Below are 21,398 nucleotides of genomic sequence, written 5' to 3' on the forward strand. Positions count from 1 at the left end.
TAAAGACTAAAGTTTTTTAATTATTAGATTATTAGATATAGACATAAGACATAGATCTAATAATACTGTAATACGTTTACTATACTCTATACTTAATGTACTAAACTAGAGATCTATCTATTGATCTTTCTATAATCTAGTCAATCTAGATCTATACAATATTCATTATAATACTTCTACTTATAATGCCTTATTTAATAAGTTAGTACTTAGACTTAGATCTATTATAGTTTATTAATAGATTTACTTTTCAATGCCTAGACCTAATAATAAAATTGCGAATGATGTCTATAATGACTGATTATTATTATTTTTTTTTATAATAATAGGCCTACTAAATCTAGGTCAAGACTCTACTTAAATCTAGTCTAAAATAATGACTGTCTGAGACTCTAGATGATTGAGAAGTTCACATAGAGGTGTTTTTTAATAATACGGCATGTCGGCTGAAAGTATATAAAGTGCTTTTTTTTGTGTAAAAATAAAAAAGAGGCTCCGGTACTCAGTGATAGATTGCCTAACTTTCAACTAATAATAAATTAACAATTAACTTTGAATTACAAGAAAAGTAATCATTTTTTCCGACATTGAAAAAAGGTGCCGGTACCCCGTACCGGTGCGTACCGTCACAAAAATATATGTATATCTCAATCTTCTTTCATTTAATTTTTTGGGCGGGGTTATTGCTACTTAATACATTGATACCGGATCGATTTAAATAGGGCCTAAGTATACAAGCAGGATTTCAAGCATTGGATAAATTTATTTTTTAAGTACAAAGTTTTATGGAAGAGGCAATATATTAGTTGTTTGAAGATTGTAACATCTTAAATTCAGGCTAAAAATATCGAAGCCTACATTTTTTTAAACTCATTTCTAGACAATTAGAAGAGATGGACTGACTCATAGTGTAGCTTGTGTACATCTGCAAAAACACTAACTCAGTTAGACTTTCAAAACTATTTTAAAAAAAAACTTAGTGATTATTTTTACTGTATAATTCTATTATTATTCCTTTTTAGAATTAGAATATAAACAAAAATTTGCCATATGACTTTATCTAACAGAAAAAAAAATAAACTTACGTCTATTTATGCGGTTATTTATAGTTACCTAGTAATATAAAATATATTGAACTAACACGTACATTCATCATAATGCAGCCATGCGATTTTTCGTTTATAAACATAGCATTATTTAGGACCAATATTTTACAAAGGCTGCTTGGAGAAATCAGGTATACCAATTAGGAGAAAAACGACCCCTTTACTCAAGAAAAATTTAAGAAACTAGAACAGACACAAAATAAACAGTGACATTCATAACAAAAGAATATTCAAAATTGATTAGAGTAACACCTTTTTAAGTAATCATTTAAAGTTTAAAATCACTACAATTTTTTTCAACAATTATTTTGTGTATGAAATTGTGTATCGGAAAATGCCGGGTACATGAAATTAGCTAGTCCTAAAAAAACAACACAGATCTAGGGTAAAATACTCATCAAATAAAGTACTGTAAATGTGTAGTTTCACGCGCTAGTTTCAGGTCTTTTCTTTTTATAGCCTCTATCGGGTTATATCCCAACTACCCGTATTTTTGTGCAGAATTTTTTTCTCTATCAGGTACACTTAAAATTACAGCATAATAATGTCAGTTTAATTTAAAAAGAGAACTGAAAAATACAAAGATATGTAGGGAAAAAAGCGACTTCCGGCCCACTAGTTTTGAATCAAAGAAACGAACAACAAACCCTATTACTTATCAAGCCATTGTCTTTAAGTCCAAACCTTTCCCTTTTCACGAAACAAGTAACTCGCCTCATTCCTAAATGTACCAAAACAAGAATCCTCCCCTAGTCTCTGGCCGAGCATGGCACAAGGGAACACGCAAAGGTCGGTCTTTATATTCAAGGACAAACAAACCTTTGAATTAGAATTGTACTTCTAGAGAGTCTGTATATTTGATTTGCTAGTCTTGTAAATATATCAAATGACGTCATTCCATCTTGTCAGAAGGATGTATCACACTGTTTTCAACCCAGGCGACTTAAACAAGTGGAGTTGATTTTTTTTTTTTTGAGAGAGTTTTAAAATGTCTTCTCTAATGCGATTCTAAAGTCTTTCTTTCTTATGTTATAACGTTTACATTTCTCCTGAGCGACGCACTGTACTGTTAATGATTTTTACTTAAAACAAGCAAAATATAAAATCATAAAAAAAAAAGCTTATCTAAAGAGAAAAACCATGAAAGAATATATATCTACAAGTTATTTCCCGTATTCGATATCAAACAAAACAATTAATTACCAATAATTAATTCACTAATTGAGTATTTTTATTCATTGATGTATGTTTTGTTAGGTACAATAAATAATTGTTTAAAGTATCAACTTTGTCGGAGAATGTGTGAGGGAGAAATAGCGTTAACAATTATTTAAGGAGACTAAACCCAACAAATTTAGCCATATCTGTGAAAACTGTAGTATTAGTTTCCCTTGTGGCTCTGAAAAAAAAATTCAATTACCAGTAAGTAATTATCTCATTGGTTACTATTTTGTTTATTGATTCATGTCTTGTCTATGTCAATAATTGTGCGAAGTTTCAGCTGCATCCGAGTAAGGATATGTGGGAAATAACGTGTTCAGACTTTTCATCAGACAGAGCGAGTTGATAGAAGTTTTCTATCAAGCAGGCTTGCAGACGTCTGCTGATCTCGAGGATGATTTTACTACGATAAAGCACAAGAATAAATAGTTGATTCTTAGAATGCAGGAAATCGTTGGCAGAACCTTATGATGCCTCCCCAGACCTCTTAACTGGCACTAGAGGGCGCGAACATCAATTTTAGAATGAAGGTGGGGGGAGGGGCTCGTCACTAGCTAAAATGTGAGAAACTCAAACAGACTAAGCGCGAAAGAGAATTCTTATTTGGAAACAACACGTGATCAAATTGTGTTGCTTATGATTCTAATTGGAAGGTAGTCATGTGGGTTATTTCTAATTCTAAGACTAAAAAATATTTTCTAGAATGTATTGATCACAATCTTAATTAATGCTAGAGTAATCTAGTAATCATTTGCATATTTTAAACAGTTTTTTTTACATTGTTTAGTTTGTGGTGGCCTCCCTTACCCTCAATGATGTCCTTGACACTGTCACATATCCGACCCTGTGCAGGCTTCAACAAATGCCTTTCAGAGGCCACAACTTCAACTGAAAACAAGTTCCAACATCTGTTACCAAAAACTATCGTTCATGTGTTGTTTTGTTTCCAAAAGTGTGGCTCTGTTTCCAAAAGTATGGCTCTGTTTCCAAAAGTGTGGCTCTGTTTCCAAAAGTGTGGCTCTGTTTCCAAAAGTGTGGCTCTGTTTCCAAAAGTGTGGCTCTGTTTCCAAAAGTGTGGCTCTGTTTCCAAAAGTGTGGCTCTGTTTTTAGGGCCAACTTTTGTTTTCCCCATCACACATGACCATCTGTCCCCACGTCCTTCTTTGGCCTTGATTCGAATCTCTTTAATGGCATAGTTAGGGTCTCCATTTAATGAGTGTATCAAGGGCTAGATACCGTATGTCTGACCACAGGCGGGTAGCTCCAGCCTTCTCTCAAAGGAAAAGGTTGCTACCATAAAATAACATACAGTTAAGTTTGAAATAATGGAACAATGGAAGTTTTAGAAAATAAATCATTAAATGAAATGAATGTCTCATTATGAAACGCACAATGCATTGAAAATGATCAACACAGGTCTTTGGTACATTTTTAGTTTAATAAAAAAAAGAATAAAAAAGAAATTGTATAAGAATGTACATGTCTTTTATAAATATAATAGATTTATATCGTAAGGAGGAGATATTAAGAACTTAAATATATAACAAATTATTTACAATATTAATAAACAAGAAAGTCGATTATTGAACCTGAGCAGAAGGACTGGTAGGAACTCACAAAAGACATAGAACCACTTCTGTCGAGTCTCTACAAGACCTGTCTATTGTATTCCAATGGAGCAGCCCGTAACTATTTACCGACTTGCCTGTAGGAAAAAATCACGTCTTGTTGCATACGTCAAGTACTCATTAGTTTTTTGAAGAGTAAAATGGAAGCAGAAGTGAACTACTTCTGTTCAGCAGAAGTTTAAAGGTCAAGTCCACTAAACAGCAGCAAGGAGCCGTCACTCTGCTTTATGCTGTCATATATGAAATTGTCACACCCACTAGGATGTGGGCATCTCGCTTCCGTTCGAGATATTGTAGTCGTTTGGTGCAGAGGCTACATTTCCATTGACCGCCAACAGTTCCGGAAGTAAGTCACAACAGTTTTACGAAATGGTTGATTCAATAAACAATAGATTAGAGGATCCAAGACAGAGCAGGAGAAACCTATCAGTAAAATTAACTGTGGACAAAAAGAGCAATATTAGTCTATGTTTAAAGATAATCTGTCAAAAAGTATAACAATATAAGTTTATGTTTAAAGATAATCTGTCAACAAGTATAACACTATAAGTCTATGTTTAAAGGCAGACGAGCAGATATTGGGCCGGGGTGCCCAACGAAATGAATTCGAGACGATGATGACGCTTATTGACCTAAATAAACGAAAAGATGAAAATAGAAACATACAAAACAGTTGCCGCACACAGTTTTCGTTTTAGTGACCAAACTTTGGCGAAAGTCTATTGACACTGAGAACCCTCGGTTATAGTCCAGTGTTGTAGAGGGCGAAAGATAATACACACCTTATAAAAAGACGCAGGTCAGAGTTCAAACATTATACTCAAATATTGTTATTATCATTGTAGAAATAAACTAATGTTCATTCTCTGGCACTGCCAGAGTCGTGTTTGGTTAAAGGGAATTAAAATTCGCTGTAGTCCCCCTAACAGTGTCCACTGTGGAATTTTCAGGTGACAAAGCAACAGAAGGTATTGTTATTTTAGATGACTTTCATAGTTGCTTAATCTCTCAATTTAGCTTTTCATACTTTATTATTATTATTATAAAAGAACGAGTATTCGTTTCCACTGAGGAATTTTCTGGTGATGTGGCAGGTCTGCAGAAGTACCGCCCTCTGACAGGCAACGAGAATGTTCCTAGGAATGCCAAAAGCCTTGAAGGTATCTGTGAGGTCAGTTGTTATTATCCCCTCGGTTGTTATAACAATGGGGTACATTGTTGTTTTAGATAATTTCCATAAACGCTTAATCTCCAAGCCAAGGTTCACATATTTTCTTTGTTTTTCCAGCTCAGTTTTTTTTTTAATTATGAGATAGTGGTACGGCGATGTCAATAATGGTAGCGGCCTTTTATTTTTTTATCGATGAGCAGTAAATCAGGGCGATTAAAATCTACCGTTTTGTCGGTCAAAATAGGCCTATCCCAGTACAGCAGATGATCCGTAGACTCGAGAACCTCTTGTGGTGAGTATTTGTAATATGGAGGAGTATCCTTTCCGATCAAATTGTGTGTCAAAGCCAAGTGCTGGTGTATTAGCTTTGCAACTCGGTTATGACGACCTAGGTAGGCAGATTCCAATAGGGCTGAACATCCTGCTATTATGTGTTCAATCGACTCACCCACATTTCCACATTTTCGGCATTTGTCAACAATATTGAGTTTTAGGATACGTATTTTTTTTTCCTAATTACTCTGTCCTGTATTGCTGTAACAAAGATGACCTGCTTTGAGCCATGCTTAGGAAGCAGTCTTGTCAATGTTGTCCCCATCTAATAAAGCCGGGAATTTTCAGTGGAGTGTTTTTTCTTCCCATTGGCGAATCTCATGCCCTACGTTGTCCAAACCGACAGTAACATCAACATTGTGTACGTTCAGATGGGTTGCATCATAGTCGTATTTGCGTAGGAAGGAAACTAGTTCATTGCTGGATGCGTGCAGTTTTGATCGTATTTTTAAAACTTGCGTCTTACACAGTTTGAAGATGTTATGCAATCCACGGCCTCCATCCTTTCCGGGCAGGTATGGCCTTATGGTGGAGGACTTGGGGAGTAAACATCGAAATTTGGTTAATAATTTCCTTGTGAGCCTGTGAATATTCAAAAAATTCATTTCATAAAAAGGGTTACTCTCGGTGCATTTCCTCAATTGGGAGTGTACAAAAATAAAATGTAAATGTGTAATGCAGTGTAAATGTGAATTAAAAGACATTATACACAGTTCTAATTTGTAAGTACAACTATATAGTACACACATACACACACAAAACACACACACACACACACATATATATATATATATATATATATGAAACAAATAAATAAATTATAGCTTTTATATAGCGCTACTTTCATGCTTATAGCATGATTGGAGCGCTATGGTCCAATCTTATTTGTTGGCCAGTGGGAGGGGGGGGGGGGGAGGGGTTACTGGGTGAACCCACTATATATTTATTTATTTTTTTTATTTTTTGAGGCCCCCCATTCCCCAATTTTTTAAATGCGGCCTTCGAAAGAGAATTTTGCCCATCCATGATATAGATCTATTGTTGGTGACCTAAGTCGGGGACTATAAAGATCTTTTGTTGGTGACCTAAGTCAGGTGAATATCAGTCTTCTCTCTCTTTTGCCAGGATTAGCCTCTTTCATTGACAGACCTTCATTCCTTGATGCTTCTTTTGTCTGCCTCTCTTCTTTTGCCTGGTAGTGTTCTCTGCGGAAAGTCTTATCGAGGATCTCACGATATGGCTGTAAAGACGTATTTAGCCTTTTTTTTTTACGTGACATTAGTCTTAATGGCTACCTATCAAAAATATATAAAAGGAATTTCCACTCCCCCCACCCCCAAGAAAAAAAAAAGGTCGCAGGTTGCTAAGAAATAAAGATGAAATGAAAAGATTGTACTTTCTTACCAATTCTTGTTCCTTTGTGAAGGGAAACTTGAGCCGCATTGCCGTGAGAGAGTATAGAATGTAAGGCAGCCAACATACAAGGTGGGCTCCGAAGGTGATGAAAACTACGATCAGCGCCTTCACCTCTGTCCTTTTCAACATGTTGATCATCAAGGTGCTCTGTTGAGAGAACCGCCTATCGGACGCAGACAGGAAAAGGGAGTTGTAAATTTGGCCTGTGTAACGTTTCAGCTCATGCTGGTACCACTTTTCGGTTATGCTGACACTGGAGTCCTGCGATGATGACACCTGGCGATGTTCCAAGGCCTTGACAAGCATCTTATGCTCTTGTGCCTCCTTTTGCATGTCTGGCTCCATCACATTTCCTTCTACCGGCGAAGACGACGGAACTTTCATCGCATTCATCTTTAGATCGTCAGTCTCCTTGGATACGATGGAAGAGGATCGACTGGATTCGTCCACGCTGGTCCCCCTGGAATTTATCGACGACATCAGGCGGTTGGGAATGTTTCGGAACATCTTGACCTCGCGTTCCGCAGAAGGCGCCGTGAAGTGTTTTAACTTTTTCGTTTCCACCTCAGTGATGGCATCCGTTTCTAGCTCTAAGGTGAAGCTGCTTTCAGAGTCTGTTCCAATATTTGGTGAGATTAACAAATCTGTCGCTCTTGTAATACGCCGAAGTTTCCAGGCGCTTTTGAAGTAGCCTTGAAGGGATGAACTGCGCCGTTGTGCCCTCATTATTGTTTCCTAACGGAAAGATCAAACAGAGAAGATTAATATGGTCGATATAAGTCACCACATAGGATTTTATGTATTTGTATGACCTAGAATCATATTGTTAGTTTAGAAACTCAAATACAACAACTATTGAAATAACAGTTTGTTGTCTTGTGTCTGACTTGTTAGCCAGAGCATGCCACTCACCATTAAGTAGGCAACTACTCAGTTTGCGATCTAATATTTACCAAGTGCTTACTGGGCATACAATTTAGTTTTCAGCAGACTTTTTACATATACTAATTTCAATTTTTTTGTAACGAATCGCACTATCTAGGCTCTTTGCAAACTGCACCACACAACACTACACAACTAGAAGAACTTAACAAGTCAGGGCTCCAAAATAACGTAACAGTTTAATGTCAAATACGTCACAGCCAATGCTGTACAATTGGCAACAATGTAACACAGAATTTACATAAGCTTCACATTCAGGCGTATCAACTCTGTAACGCCGTATCGATTCTCCCTCTATTCCTAGACTAGAACTTCACCTAGACTGGTTCTTGACTCTGACTTCACCTAGACTGGTTCTTGACTCCGACTTCCCAAGACTGGTTCTTGACTCCGACTTCACCTAGACTGGTTCTTGACTCTGACTTCATCTAGACTGGTTCTTGACTCCGACTTCACCTAGACTGGTTCTTGACTCTGACTTCACCTAGACTGGTTCTTGACTCTGACTTCACCTAGACTGGTTCTTGACTCTGACTTCACCTAGACTGGTTCTTGACTCCGACTTCCCCTAGACTGGTTCTTGACTCTGACTTCATCTAGACTGGTTCTTGACTCTGACTTCATCTAGACTGGTTCTTGACTCTGACTTCATCTAGACTGGTTCTTGACTCTGACTTCACCTAGACTGGTTCTTGACTCCGACTTCACCTAGACTGGTTCTTGACTCCGACTTCACCTAGACTGGTTCTTGACTCTGACTTCATCTAGACTAGTTCTTGACTCTGACTTACGTCACTGGCTTACAGCAGAGTACTCTCAAACATTTCTTTACAAACATGAACAAGTTTGACTGAATCAATAGGCCTAATTAAACTTTTGCGCAACATCTTATTGAAGGATCTATTAGCCTTGTCAATAAATTAAAAGCCACCTACACGGCACTCCACAATTAAAGTGTAAATAGTCAACAGAGCACTTAAAACACAATAGCTTATCATCAATCGGCAAGTTTCATTAATTTTTTTTCTTCACAAAAATGCTAAAATTTATTGTGTTTTGGTAAATTAATAGGTGTCATCTCCATCTTTAAATCTGATAGGTTAAGATTTTTTTCAAAGCAGATGACTAACTATTTACTGTGTAAATAGATTACAAAAATTAACATAGACCTGCTATGCAAAAACATTTTTAGCGGCCCCACAACATCGAAAAAATATCAATGGTAGATTAATCTGGATATTTTTTTTAAATGCCAATGTCAAAAACATCGAAAAAATCTATCATAATTGGTGTTTTTTTTTTATTAATTAAAAGACATAGATAAAATTGATTGTTGGAAATCGCTTATTTGAAGTCTTCTTAATTTAATTCTCATCCCAAGACGTCTAAACATCTTATTACCGTAATACGTTGTATTTGTATTTGTAAAAGTAAATACATATAGGCGTAAATTGAATATTTAAAATTGCTTTTTTACCAAATTATCAAAAACACAAATTCTTATCGATAATATGTTTTTTTTTTTTTATAAGCGTTTAATGATGATTGGAAATCCCTAACTTCACATATTTACAGGCGATATTTGTGTCAAAACGTCGAAAAATTGTATTCTAGTTTTTGAACACCTCCAATCCAAAAGAGTGTGGAAATAGCTTATTAGACACAATTACATTTAAGTTTCTTGCCAAGACGTCTAAAAAATAAAAAAAAAACATAGAACATAGAAGCGTTTAATAACGATTGTCTCGATGGTCCAGGGTTCGCTTTCCCCCCCCCCCTCCAATCGTTCAGCGGGAGGTTTGGACTAGGAAGTAGATTATCTTCAACTTTAAAAGAACATCCGAAACATGTCAAACCTTAAACAAAACAAAAACATTTTTTTACTACGCCAAATGAATCTGAAACATTATTACTTTTGATAATAATAACAAAATCATGTCTTGAATATTCCTAGAAAATAGAGATCCGATGGGGGCCGCTCCTGAGTTTGTGAGTTTGTGTGAGAACAGAAACTCTCTTTGTAATCTTGTTTATATTTTGATATACAAACGTGACATTCGGACATTCCACACAAAAACTAGAAACGGCTGTTTCTTATTTAGAATTATGTTAGCAAGAAGAGAAGAGCTGTAGCCTAAAGTTGACCATGTAGCACTTACCTGTTTAAGTAGCTGTATTTGGAGATGGGCCCAGTAGAAGATCTTGCTGTAGACGTACGTGATGATAAGAGAGGAGACCACGATGAGAACTAACAAAGTCGACATATTGTACAGACACCTGGTGAAGGGCAAACAGATGTCGTCATGATCTCTCTAGACAAAGTGGCGCAGACAAGACAGACAAGAGAGACAACAAGAAACGAATTAAAAGAAGCATCGAACCAAAATGTCTATTTGGTTATGTAATTCCAAAGCAATTTTTGGTAGTCTAAATATTATAATTCTATATTCTTTTTTTCTAGGGGGTGGGATATTTCATAATTTGCAAGAAAATAAAAAACACTAATCAGATTTTATTTATACTTCTGACTACAATATACTGTAATACAAAAAAAACTATAATATAAAGACGTGATTGACTGGCTTCAATACATAGCAATCTTTCAATGGCTACAATATATACGAGGCGCGGTGGTAGAGCGGTAAAGCGCTTGCTTTCGGAACCAGGGATTCCGGGTTCGAGTCGTGAAGAAGACTGAGATTTTTAAATTTCGGTATCTTTGGGCACCTCTGAGTCCACTCAGCTCTAATGGTTACCTGACATTAGGCGGTTGGTCGTTGTGCTGTCCACATGACAACCTTGATAACCGTAAGCCACAGAAACAGATGACCTTTATATCATCTGCCCTATAGACCACAAGGTCTGAAAGGGGAACTTTACTTTTTTTTAATACTTTTTACAATATATAGATGTAATTGAATGGCTACAATTCATAGACATAGTTCATTGTTCACTCAGGCGTAATCTGTTGACCAAACTCAACTCTATAGCCATATCACGATGTCCTTTATAGCCATATCACAAGGTCCTTTATAGCCACATCACAAGGTCCTTTATAGCCATATCACAAGGTCCTTTATAGCCACATCACAAGGTCCTTTATAGCCACATCACAAGGTCCTTTATAGCCACATCACAAGGTCCTTTATAGCCATATCACAAGGTCCTTTATAGCCATATCACAAGGTCCTTTATAGCCACATCACAAGGTCCTCAGGGCGTGAAAAGAACGTCCTCCAGGGAACAGTACCAGGTAAAAAAGAAGAAGAGGCAGATAGAGAAAGCAATGGGAAGACACTATAAACTAATGGTAGAGGGACTGTCAGAGAGTCCATCAAGGGCTTTCTGTTTACAATGAGTTAAGAAGATATGGGCAAAGGACAATTGAGACAAATGGTCAACAGATCTTGTGTGGTGTCCCAACGGTCTACAGATCTTGTGTGGTGTCCCAACGGTCTACAGATCTGGTGTGGTGTCCCAACGGTCTACATCTGGTGTGGTGTCCCAACGGTCTACAGATCTGGTGTGGTGTCCCAACGGTCAACAGATAAAAAAAGCGATAATGGCTGAAGGGCTAATAGAAGCCTCTTCCCTTACAGGCCTAAATAATCTGAAGGCAGAAAGGCTAATAGAAGCCTCCTCCCTTACAGACCTAAATAATCTGAAGGCAGAAAGGCTAATAGAAGCCTCCTACCTAACAGACCTAAATAATCTGAAGGCAGAAAGGCTAATAGAAATAACGTGAAGGCTAACTTAACTTAATTGAGATGTATCTGGGACTCAAGGAATCTAACAGAGTGGTAGTCACAGGTCGCCGACCATAAAATGTAATTAATTTTTACCTGTAGATCTGTCTGATAATAGAAGTAGGATGCCATGGCTAGCGCCAATGAGGTGCCCCATAGGATGAGCAACATTGTCGCTATGTAAATGCCGCTCGTTTTGCTCTGGTAGTGTAATGGGTGGCAGATGTAGTTGTATCTGTCAGGAGGATGGAAAACTATCTTTATTAGATCAGACCCACGTGACTAGATAATGAATGGGTTTAAATTAAAAGTATCGAATTACAGAGAAATCCAAGATATTGATTTTCTACTCAAACTTTATTATCCTAGAAAGTTTAGAATGAAACCGAAATTGATACTTTCGTTGGCCCCTTTCTTGGTTTTAATTTTACAATCCCTACTGTTTTCATTGGAATCTAAAAAAGGGGCTGGAAATTAAAATAAATTGAGTCAATTAGTTTAATGTTTGAGATGATAAGTTGCAAATAACCTACAAACAAATGAATTTGAAAAACGTTGAAATAAAAATTTCTTTGAAAAAACAAAACAAAAACAACAAAGCTTATCCAAGGACAATTACTACTTGTGTCAATCAATAATGTAGAGGTGTTCTTATCTTATCTTATATAATACAGACGTTACTTCAAAAAAGAAGATGATTACGTCCTACGCGTCATGCATTTAGTCATGCATATTAACCAATGACTTAAATATGTTGGGATACATAACGCGTACAATAATCTAAGGGAACCAAACCCTACAAATTTAGCCTTATCTGTGAATACTGAAGGATTAATTTCTCTTGTTGGTATCAAACAAAATAATTAATTACCAGTAATTAATTTAGCCTTCTCTGCTCTGCTCTGCAGAGAAGAGCGGGAAGAGCTGGGAAACCATAAAAAAACTAGCGAGAGACCGTGGAGGGTGGCGTGTTTTTGTCGAGGCCCTATTTTCCATGAGGAAATCAAAGGAGTGATGATGATGATGATGAATCAATTTAGTAATTAGTTCGCTTTTTCAGTACAATGACCAAAGGTGTTTAACACACTCCCCATTGATCTCAGACAACATGCTACACTACATTCAAGAAGTATACGAAGACCTATCTGTTCAAAACTTATTTCCATTAGTTTGTCATTTTAACTCTCATTTTTATGTTTCACAACGTCCTGAGCCTACATCATGTTTATGTTTCACAACGTCCTGAGCCTACATCATGTTTATGTTTCACAGCGTCCTGAGCCTACATCATGTTTATGTTTCACAGCGTCCTGAGCCTACATCATGTTTATGTTTCAATACGTCATGAGCCTACATCATGTTTATGTTTCAATACGTCCTGAGCCTACATCATGTTTATGTTTCACAACGTCCTGAGCCTACATCATGTTTATGTTTCACAGCGTCCTGAGCCTACATCATGTTTATGTTTCACAGCGTCCTGAGCCTACATCATGTTTATGTTTCACAGCGTCCTGAGCCTACATCATGTTTATGTTTCACAGCGTCCTGAGCCTACATCATGTTTATGTTTCACAGCGTCCTGAGCCTACATCATGTTTATGTTTCAATACGTCCTGAGCCTACATCATGTTTATGTTTCACAACGTCCTGAGCCTACATCATGTTTATGTTTCACAGCGTCCTGAGCCTACATCATGTTTATGTTTCACAGCGTCCTGAGCCTACATCATGTTTATGTTTTACAGCGTCCTGAGCCTACATCGTGTTTATGTTTCACAGCGTCCTGAGCCTACATCATGTTTATGTTTCACAACGTCCTGAGCCTACATCATGTTTATGTTTCACAACGTCCTGAGCCTACATCATGTTTATGTTTCACAACGTCCTGAGCCTACATCATGTTTATGTTTCACAGCGTCCTGAGCCTACATCGTGTTTATGTTTCACAGCGTCCTGAGCCTACATCATGTTTATGTTTCACAACGTCCTGAGCCTACATCATGTTTATGTTTCACAACGTCCTGAGCCTACATCATGTTTATGTTTCACAGCGTCCTGAGCCTACATCGTGTTTATGTTTCACAGCGTCCTGAGCCTACATCATGTTTATGTTTCACAACGTCCTGAGCCTACATCATGTTTATGTTTCACAGCGCTCTATAAATTAAATTATTACTATTATTATTATAATTATTATTATTATTGTATGCAACAATGCAATCAGCACATTCTGTATATGCTACTCTGCCTCAAAGTGGCGCCCGGATGGAAACGATCGTAGGAGGAAAGCGTTTGTGTATGAAGGCAGTATTCGTAATAGACCCCTCCCCCCCCCATAACCCCGAATCAAATTGAAATGTAATTAATGTCGTTAGCAAACTGTGATTTCTACAAAATCAAAATTGGACTGGCACCCCAACCGAAAGGTAAGGGTCGGGGAACGAGATTGATGGAAGCGCCCCTCACCTCCCCAAATCGGCGCGCATTCTAGTGGGGTGTGGCATAATACAAAAAATATGAAAATGAGTATATATTAATTAACAAGAGTAAAGAATTCGAATACAAACGGTGATATCTCTACCAAAACTCGGCAGATGGCCCCTACCGCCTCCCCCTAGACCCCCAGTGAGCTGAGCTCGCAGGGTAGAAACGCCTCTCTCTTATCTCCCTCACCACTGGCAAGTACCGTATGTCTTGTGACTCTATAGTCTACACTTAGAAGAAAAGCTAATCCTGTACCTGTCAATGGCTATCGTGCTCCGACTGAGACACGAAGCAGCAATTGTGAATACGGTTAGAGCAGTCACGTATCGACAACGTTTATCTATAGAGTGAGCTGGCTGAGGAAGAGAAGAACATTGTCAAGACATTTTAACAAAAACATCTCTGTCGGGATCCATAGAGTACAGTAAGAAGTGGCTGCACAAGATGACTGCAGGGAATGACAGCAACGGAGGACTGCAGGGAATGACAGCAATGGATGACTGCAGGGAATGACAGCAATGTAGGACTGCAGGGAATGACAGCAATGGATGACTGCAGGGAATGACAGCAATGGATGACTGCAGGGAATGACAGCAATGGATGACTGCAGGGAATGACAGCAATGGATGACTGCAGGGAATGACAGCAATGAATGACTGCAGGGAATGACAGCAATGGAGGACTGCAGGGAATGACAGCAATGGAGGACTGCAGGGAATGACAGCAAGGGAGAACTGCAGGGAATGACAATGGAGGACTGCAGGGAATGACAGCAATGGAGGACTGCAGGGAATGACAGCAAGGGAGAACTGCAGGGAATGACAGCAAGGGAGGACTGCAGGGAATTGCAGCAGACGATGAATGCATTGGGATTACTGTAGCTGATTATTTCGTGGATGATTCATGGGGATGAGAGCATAGGGATGACTTGATGGGCATGACTGCAGAGGATGACTTGATGGGCATGACTGCATAGGGGTGACTTGATGGGCATGGCTGCATAGGGATGACTTATGGTATGACTGAGGAGGATGACTCCAAAGGGTGACAGCAGAGAATAGCTGAATGGGGATTACCACAGGAATGACTCCACGGAATGACTCTATGGGGGATGATTGCAAGTATGTTGTAGACTCAGAATCATCATGTCTCCCAATAGCAGTTAACTCACCCAGTTATCTATTATCTATTTAAAAAAGCCTAGTCGTAACTTTGACTGACCCAATAAGTTGTATATGACTTTATAAAATCATGAGTAATCTTGTGCTAGGACAATTTCAACATTTAGGCGAGATACCTTTAAAACTACACTGCCAAACACTTACGTCGAAGGGGGCATATAGGACAGCAAGATTCAAACCAGTTAGGACGTTGGCCAGGATTAGGGAAGCGATGAATAGGTTGGGTTTCTCAATCCTCAGGTCTGGTATAGTGACGATGCAGAACTGAAATATGCATCATTTGTGTGAGCTCAGGACTTACTTAACTCAGGAATAGTCCAACAAGACATTATACATCATTACAAATCAGAGTTTTGCACCAACAAGACATTATACATCATTACAAATCAGAAACCCTAAAACAAAAAGTTCAATATAAAGAATACGTTTTATCGCTTATTTTAAGGGGAAATGCATCAAATATTTTATTTTGAATCAATCATCTGGGAGGTTTCCGTGCTGCTATTTGTTTTCGTATGGCACGCTTTTCTTCCAGGCCCATGTCTCTTTAACTGCCCATAGATGTCTTGGTCACCATCTAACTCCATGTAACATACATATACACACACAAAAAAAAGGTTTTACCATGCTGACAACATCGAAGCCTCTACTTACCAGGGCTATGATATTGAACAGGCCAGTCATTCCGCTGACCACAGACTCAAAGATAATGAGCTCAACAGTCCTTGTATTAGTTTGGATGTGCCGTTCATTGTGGACGTTACTTTGTATCGATATATATTCGTCCTCGACTGTATCGTGTATGCTGGTATTGTACATCAGTGTGACATGGAGCTAAACCATGGGCCTGAAACAGCGGGTTTGGATGGTTAATACGTTTTGGTATTGTCAAAATTGAAACCTAATCGACCCAATGTCTAGATGTTTGCCGGAGAAGCTTGTTTAGGTGAACAATGTCAGGGAGAGGTATGGCGAGAATGAATGTTAGTTTGATATTTTGGTGTGATTGTTATATCCCCTTGTTATGAACGGAAGTGTTGAACGTGTTGTGAACTGAGTGATTAAGTCTTCGTTGAATGTGCGAGAGAATGTGTTAGTCAGTAAGGTCTTGCTCCCGGTCCAGGAAGGTTGGACGTTTACTTCCTGGACTGGTATTTATGTATTTAAAAGTTGATGGACTGGTGTTTTGTGTATTTCATAAGAGTGATATAATTGTGTGCGTTATCAAGTATTAAAGTATTGTTGGTATTCATGAATATAAGGAGTTCTAGTTGATGTATATTAAGTTCGTATTTGAGTTAAGCAAGTATTGAATTATAATTGAGTAACCAAGAAAGTACCAAGCAAGTATTATTTAGTATTCAAGAAACCCCTAGTGAGCCACATGAGCCAAGTTATTAAAGTAACAGAACAAGACAAGAGAAGAGCAAGCAGAGCATAGCAGCAGCAGTATATATATATAATTCGACCCTCTGACAAACAAGTTTCTCTTTTTGAAATCAAACAGTTCAAATCCTCAAGTAGAGTTATAAATAAATGTCAATAATAAATACAAAATAGTAGACTTAGCATGAAGCTTGAAGCTTACTGACTGGTCCTCTTTTGTTTTTTATCTTCCCTTGTTGATCTGGCCAATTCTATACTTAGCTTAAAATACAAGAAAGAAAGATAATGGTCTATTAAGAATATCACCCCTTTTTTCCTATTTTTAGATATAGTGGAAATTTACTGTCGGAAGACCTCAATGTGGACTCTGACACCCGAGAAACCTTAAAATAAACTCTGACAGCTGGAAGACTTTAAAATGGAACCTGCCACTTAAGAGACTTTAACGTGGACCCTGTCATCTAAAAGACTTCAACATGGACACTGTCACCTAAAAGACTTAAACATGGACCCTGTCACATAAAAAACTTCAACATGGATCCTGTCACCTAAAAGACTTCAACATGGACACTGTCACCTAAAAGACTTAAACATGGAACCTGCCACTTAAGAGACTTTAACGTGGACCCTGTCATCTAAAAGACTTCAACATGGACACTGTCACCTAAAAGACTTAAACATGGACCCTGTCACATAAAAGACTTCAACATGGATCCTGTCACCTAAAAGACTTCAACATGGACACTGTCACCTAAAAGACTTAAACATGGAACCTGCCACTTAAGAGACTTTAACGTGGACCCTGTCATCTAAAAGACTTCAACATGGACACTGTCACCTAAAAGACTTAAACATGGACCCTGTCACATAAAAGACTTCAAAATGGACCCTGTCACCTAAAAGACTTCAACATGGACCCTGACATCTAAAAGACTTCAATATGGACCCTGCCAACCAAGAGACTTAACCATGGATCCTGACAACTTAGCGACTTAAATATGGACCCTTCCACGTGAGAAACTTTAACACAGACACTGCCAATTAAGAGACTTCAAACATGGAACCTGCCATCTGTGAGACCTCAAAATGGACGGAAGCACATGACAGATCATCCTGGCGCCGTGCCGTGAAAACTGGCGCTAAAATCGCCGAAAACAAGATTACTTAGCGCTTGTAGTAGAAAAGCGCCACACAAAATCTTTGGCAATTGCTACTCCAATCGACGCGAGGAATTTAATTATTTTAATTAACGGTCTTGAAGGATATGAAAAAAGCTGCTAACAGTCTGCATGAATGACGGACGACAGGCTACTGAAAAATTTCAATGTGATGGAAATTGGAAACAAGGTTGAACTTTCCTGTTCAACATAATATCATAAGACCCGTGGTTCTGAAAAGTTTACCATTCATAACGCTATTCAGCCACAAGGAACGAAACAAAATGCTGAAACAAGCATTCCAAAACCTGACTCGTCACAGCAGTGATCTTTATATTTACCTTAGGGAGACAAAAACAAAATGGTGAACAAAAAAATTGAGGTCTTTTTCTGATTTAATTCTCGCTGGCTTTAATGTTTCGCTTTTACTAAAGATAAAAAAAAGGTACGTTCGCGTCGGCTAGGAGGTCTGAGGCGGAGCCCCGTCGCCTTTACTTTTCCTGCAGTTTCAGTTTTAGAATTCATTTTGTGGTGTTTACAGCTCACCAAGAAGGAAGAGAGCTAGTCTAATAAGTTAAATTAAGAAGGGGCGGGACTGGTCGATATTAAAGTGTAAAAGACATTGAAAGCAAGACGTCTTTTCAATGGTCTATTTTGTTTTTGCTAAAAACGTAATGTGTCACTCGGGAAAAATCTAATTGTTCTGTCGTAAAAAGTATATCATATAGAGAAGACATGCAGACAACTAATGCAGACACATCACATATAGCATACAGTGTAGGACTAAAATATAGACAAGACTTGCAGAATTCACATAAGTTTCACATGTAAAGTTGTCAGACATAATATAGAGGCATCATGTGTGGAAATCACACGCAGACATCATATACCTATATCACAGGTTGTTATCAAATGTAGACATCACGTATTGACATCTCATATGGACATCACATATGGACATCACATATAGACATCACACATAGACATCACGTGTATACATCACATGTAAAAGGCGATGTTTATGCTACTTCTAAAAAACAAAGCTTAAACAAGAGAAAGCACTGCAAATCATTGACATATATATCAATTCTAGAAAATTTATCTCCCTTTTATGTAATCAATTACGACTAATTGATTAATTACCTGATTCGTGCATTATCTTCGACAATGAATGTATTGTGCAAAATTTCAGCTTCATTTAAGAACAGACATACGAAGTGAGTTAAAAAAAGCTTTGAAAGAAATCAAATGTAGATTTCTAATTTAGATATCACTTGCAGACATTACATGTAAACACGACATGTAGGCATCACATCTGAACGTTTCAAGTATAAAAAAACACACTTCACTTAGGCATTTTACGTGGACATCATATGTAGACATCAAATATAGACATAGCATGTAGACATCACATATACACATAGCATGTAGACATCACATATAGACATAGCATGTAGACATCACAAATAGACATAGCATGTAGACATCACATATAGACATAGCATGTAGACATCAAATATAGACATAGCATGTAGACATCAAATATAGACACAGCATGTAGACATTACATATAGACATAGCATGTAGACATCAAATATAGACATAGCATGTAGACATCAAATATAGACACAGCATGTAGACATCAAATATAGACATAGCATGTAGACATCAAATATAGACATAGCATGTAGACATCACATATAGACATAGCATGTAGACATCAAATATAGACATAGCATGTAGACATCACCATATAAACATAGCATGTAGGCATCACATATAGACATAGCATGTAGACATCAAATATAGACATAGCATGTAGAGATCACATATAGACATAACATGTAGACATCACAAATAGACATAGCATGTAGACATCACATACATACATAGCATGTAGACCTCACAAATAAACATAGCTTGTAGACATCACATATACACATAGCATGTAGACATTACAAATAGACATAGCATGTAGACATCATATATACACATAGCATGTAGACATCACATATACACATAACATGTAAACATCACATATAGAAAAAGCATGTAGACATCATGTATTCAAACGTAGACTTCACATGAAAAGTATACATCACATGTCAGTATCACATGTAGACATCACATGTTGGCATCACACGTAGACACCACATGTCAATATCAAATGTAGACAACATATGTAGACATCAGACTCTGAGACTACATTGATTGTTCACAAAATTTGCTTTTTTAAAAACGTATCTACCGACTTACTGTCATTCTACTTTCACTTCCCACTGCTGTAGGATTTAGATTTGAACCTGTCTCCTAGCATCGTTGAGAGTTATTCATGAATCGAGATCTATTCTATTTGTGAATTTATAAGATAAGAACTGGCTTAAACCTATGATTTTAACTAATCACTCTAATCACACAGATCACGTCATCAGACCAAATGCTTTCATTATTGACCTGGAAATTAGATGTAGTAGTACATTCATTGTTTTGTCAATACGGAAGTAGAGGAGGCTCAGTTGGGATGATATGTTTGATGGCTTCACTTTGTGCACTAATAGACATGTCATTCTGGGGGCATATTCGGGAATTGCCTTTCATTAGTTCTTCTGCCTGTACTGTGCGCAGTTGTTCCTCTTTTATTGGAGATTTTCAAACTTGGCCGAATACCTATAAATAGCCAGATTCTTGGTGAATCCGGTGTGCAACATAAAGGAAGTGCGGATAAGGTTTTAAAAAAAAGTAGTTAATAACTTGTTAGCACTGCAGAATCAAACTTTCTAAGCGCTTCTGTTTGTTGCACAAAATAATTTCAATGTGTACAAAATTGTCACTCTAGGACTTTCAACGTATTTAAACTAAATGGGCCACTAACTAGAGGCAATACAGGACCAACTGCCACGCATTGGTAGAATCATGGGCGTTTACTGCAGAACTAGAGAGGATGGAATGGAATAGAGATGTAATATAAGAATCCGATGTATTAAAGACTTCATCACAAATGAAGCCATTTGAAACATGATCTTAACGGTTAATATGACGTTCTAACCTCTGTCGAAAATCGCAAGCTTAAATTTTATGGTCATATCACGTTGTTCTCAGGGCTTGCAAAGACCTTCCTTCAGGGAACAGTACCAGGAAAAGAAGAAGAGGCATACAGAGAAAGCGATGGCAAGAAAACATACAAGAATGGATGGACCTGTCATTGACAGAGAATCCGGAGCGGAGCACTAGACAAAGAGAAATGGAAAAAGATGATTGATAGATCATGTGTGGTGCCCTAATGGTTCAACAAAATAAGGGATATGTAAAGGTAGGACATTAATTTAGTTTATAGGAAAAATGTCCAATATATGCCATCAATATGAAGAAACTTGGTGACGATATGAGCTTAAAAAAAACGTTGTAAATTGAGAAAACCTGAGAAATAAATAACCAAACTAAACAATGTCAAGGACGCCATGATGACATTGCTGCCAACTAAATAATCAACATTTCTTTGTGCTACAACCGAAAATACCAAGAAACTTGCTTTTAAACTGATGAAAAATCCACAAAACTATTACAGTGGTGTACCTAGGGTATTTTATGTCTAGTGCGGCACCTCCATTTCATGATATTCAAAAA

At 37.6% G+C, this 21,398-nt stretch overlaps 1 protein-coding gene across 4 annotated transcripts; it reads right to left on the minus strand.

The window, feature by feature from the left end:
- Window positions 1-3,746: 3,746 nt before the first annotated feature.
- On the minus strand, window positions 3,747-20,336 carry LOC106057711 (histamine H1 receptor-like). Of its 4 annotated transcripts, none has more exons than XM_056022033.1 (9): window positions 20,031-20,336; window positions 15,886-16,078; window positions 15,376-15,495; window positions 14,306-14,406; window positions 11,660-11,798; window positions 9,977-10,129; window positions 6,864-7,610; window positions 6,609-6,699; window positions 3,747-4,394 (listed from the first exon to the last, which is right to left on the minus strand). In XM_056022033.1, exons 2-9 carry the CDS (start codon window positions 16,048-16,050, stop codon window positions 4,318-4,320), a joined length of 1,593 nt encoding a protein of 530 aa, XP_055878008.1. In that variant the 5' UTR covers window positions 16,051-16,078; window positions 20,031-20,336; the 3' UTR covers window positions 3,747-4,317. The 4 variants fall into 4 exon arrangements, with proteins under 4 accessions (XP_055878008.1, XP_055878009.1, XP_055878010.1 ...); XM_056022034.1 differs by having other exon boundaries at window positions 20,229-20,329; XM_056022035.1 differs by lacking the exon at window positions 20,031-20,336 and adding an exon at window positions 18,918-18,990.
- Between the last annotated feature and the right edge of the window lie 1,062 nt (window positions 20,337-21,398).

The sequence above is a fragment of the Biomphalaria glabrata genome, chromosome 2 (genome assembly GCF_947242115.1).
Source record: "Biomphalaria glabrata chromosome 2, xgBioGlab47.1, whole genome shotgun sequence".
Classification (NCBI taxonomy): domain Eukaryota; kingdom Metazoa; phylum Mollusca; class Gastropoda; family Planorbidae; genus Biomphalaria; species Biomphalaria glabrata.

Bases quoted from the DNA above. Each gene is read 5' to 3' on its own strand.
- LOC106057711 (XM_056022033.1), bottom strand. From the start codon at position 16,050: ATGTACAATACCAGCATACACGATACAGTCGAGGACGAATATATATCG. The intron at 11,799-14,305 runs GTACAGGATTAG...TCCTCCTGACAG, and splicing joins AGCACGATAGCCATTGACAG to ATACAACTACATCTGCCACC. The intron at 10,130-11,659 runs GTAAAAATTAAT...CACTTTGTCTAG, and splicing joins ATTATCAGACAGATCTACAG to AGAGATCATGACGACATCTG.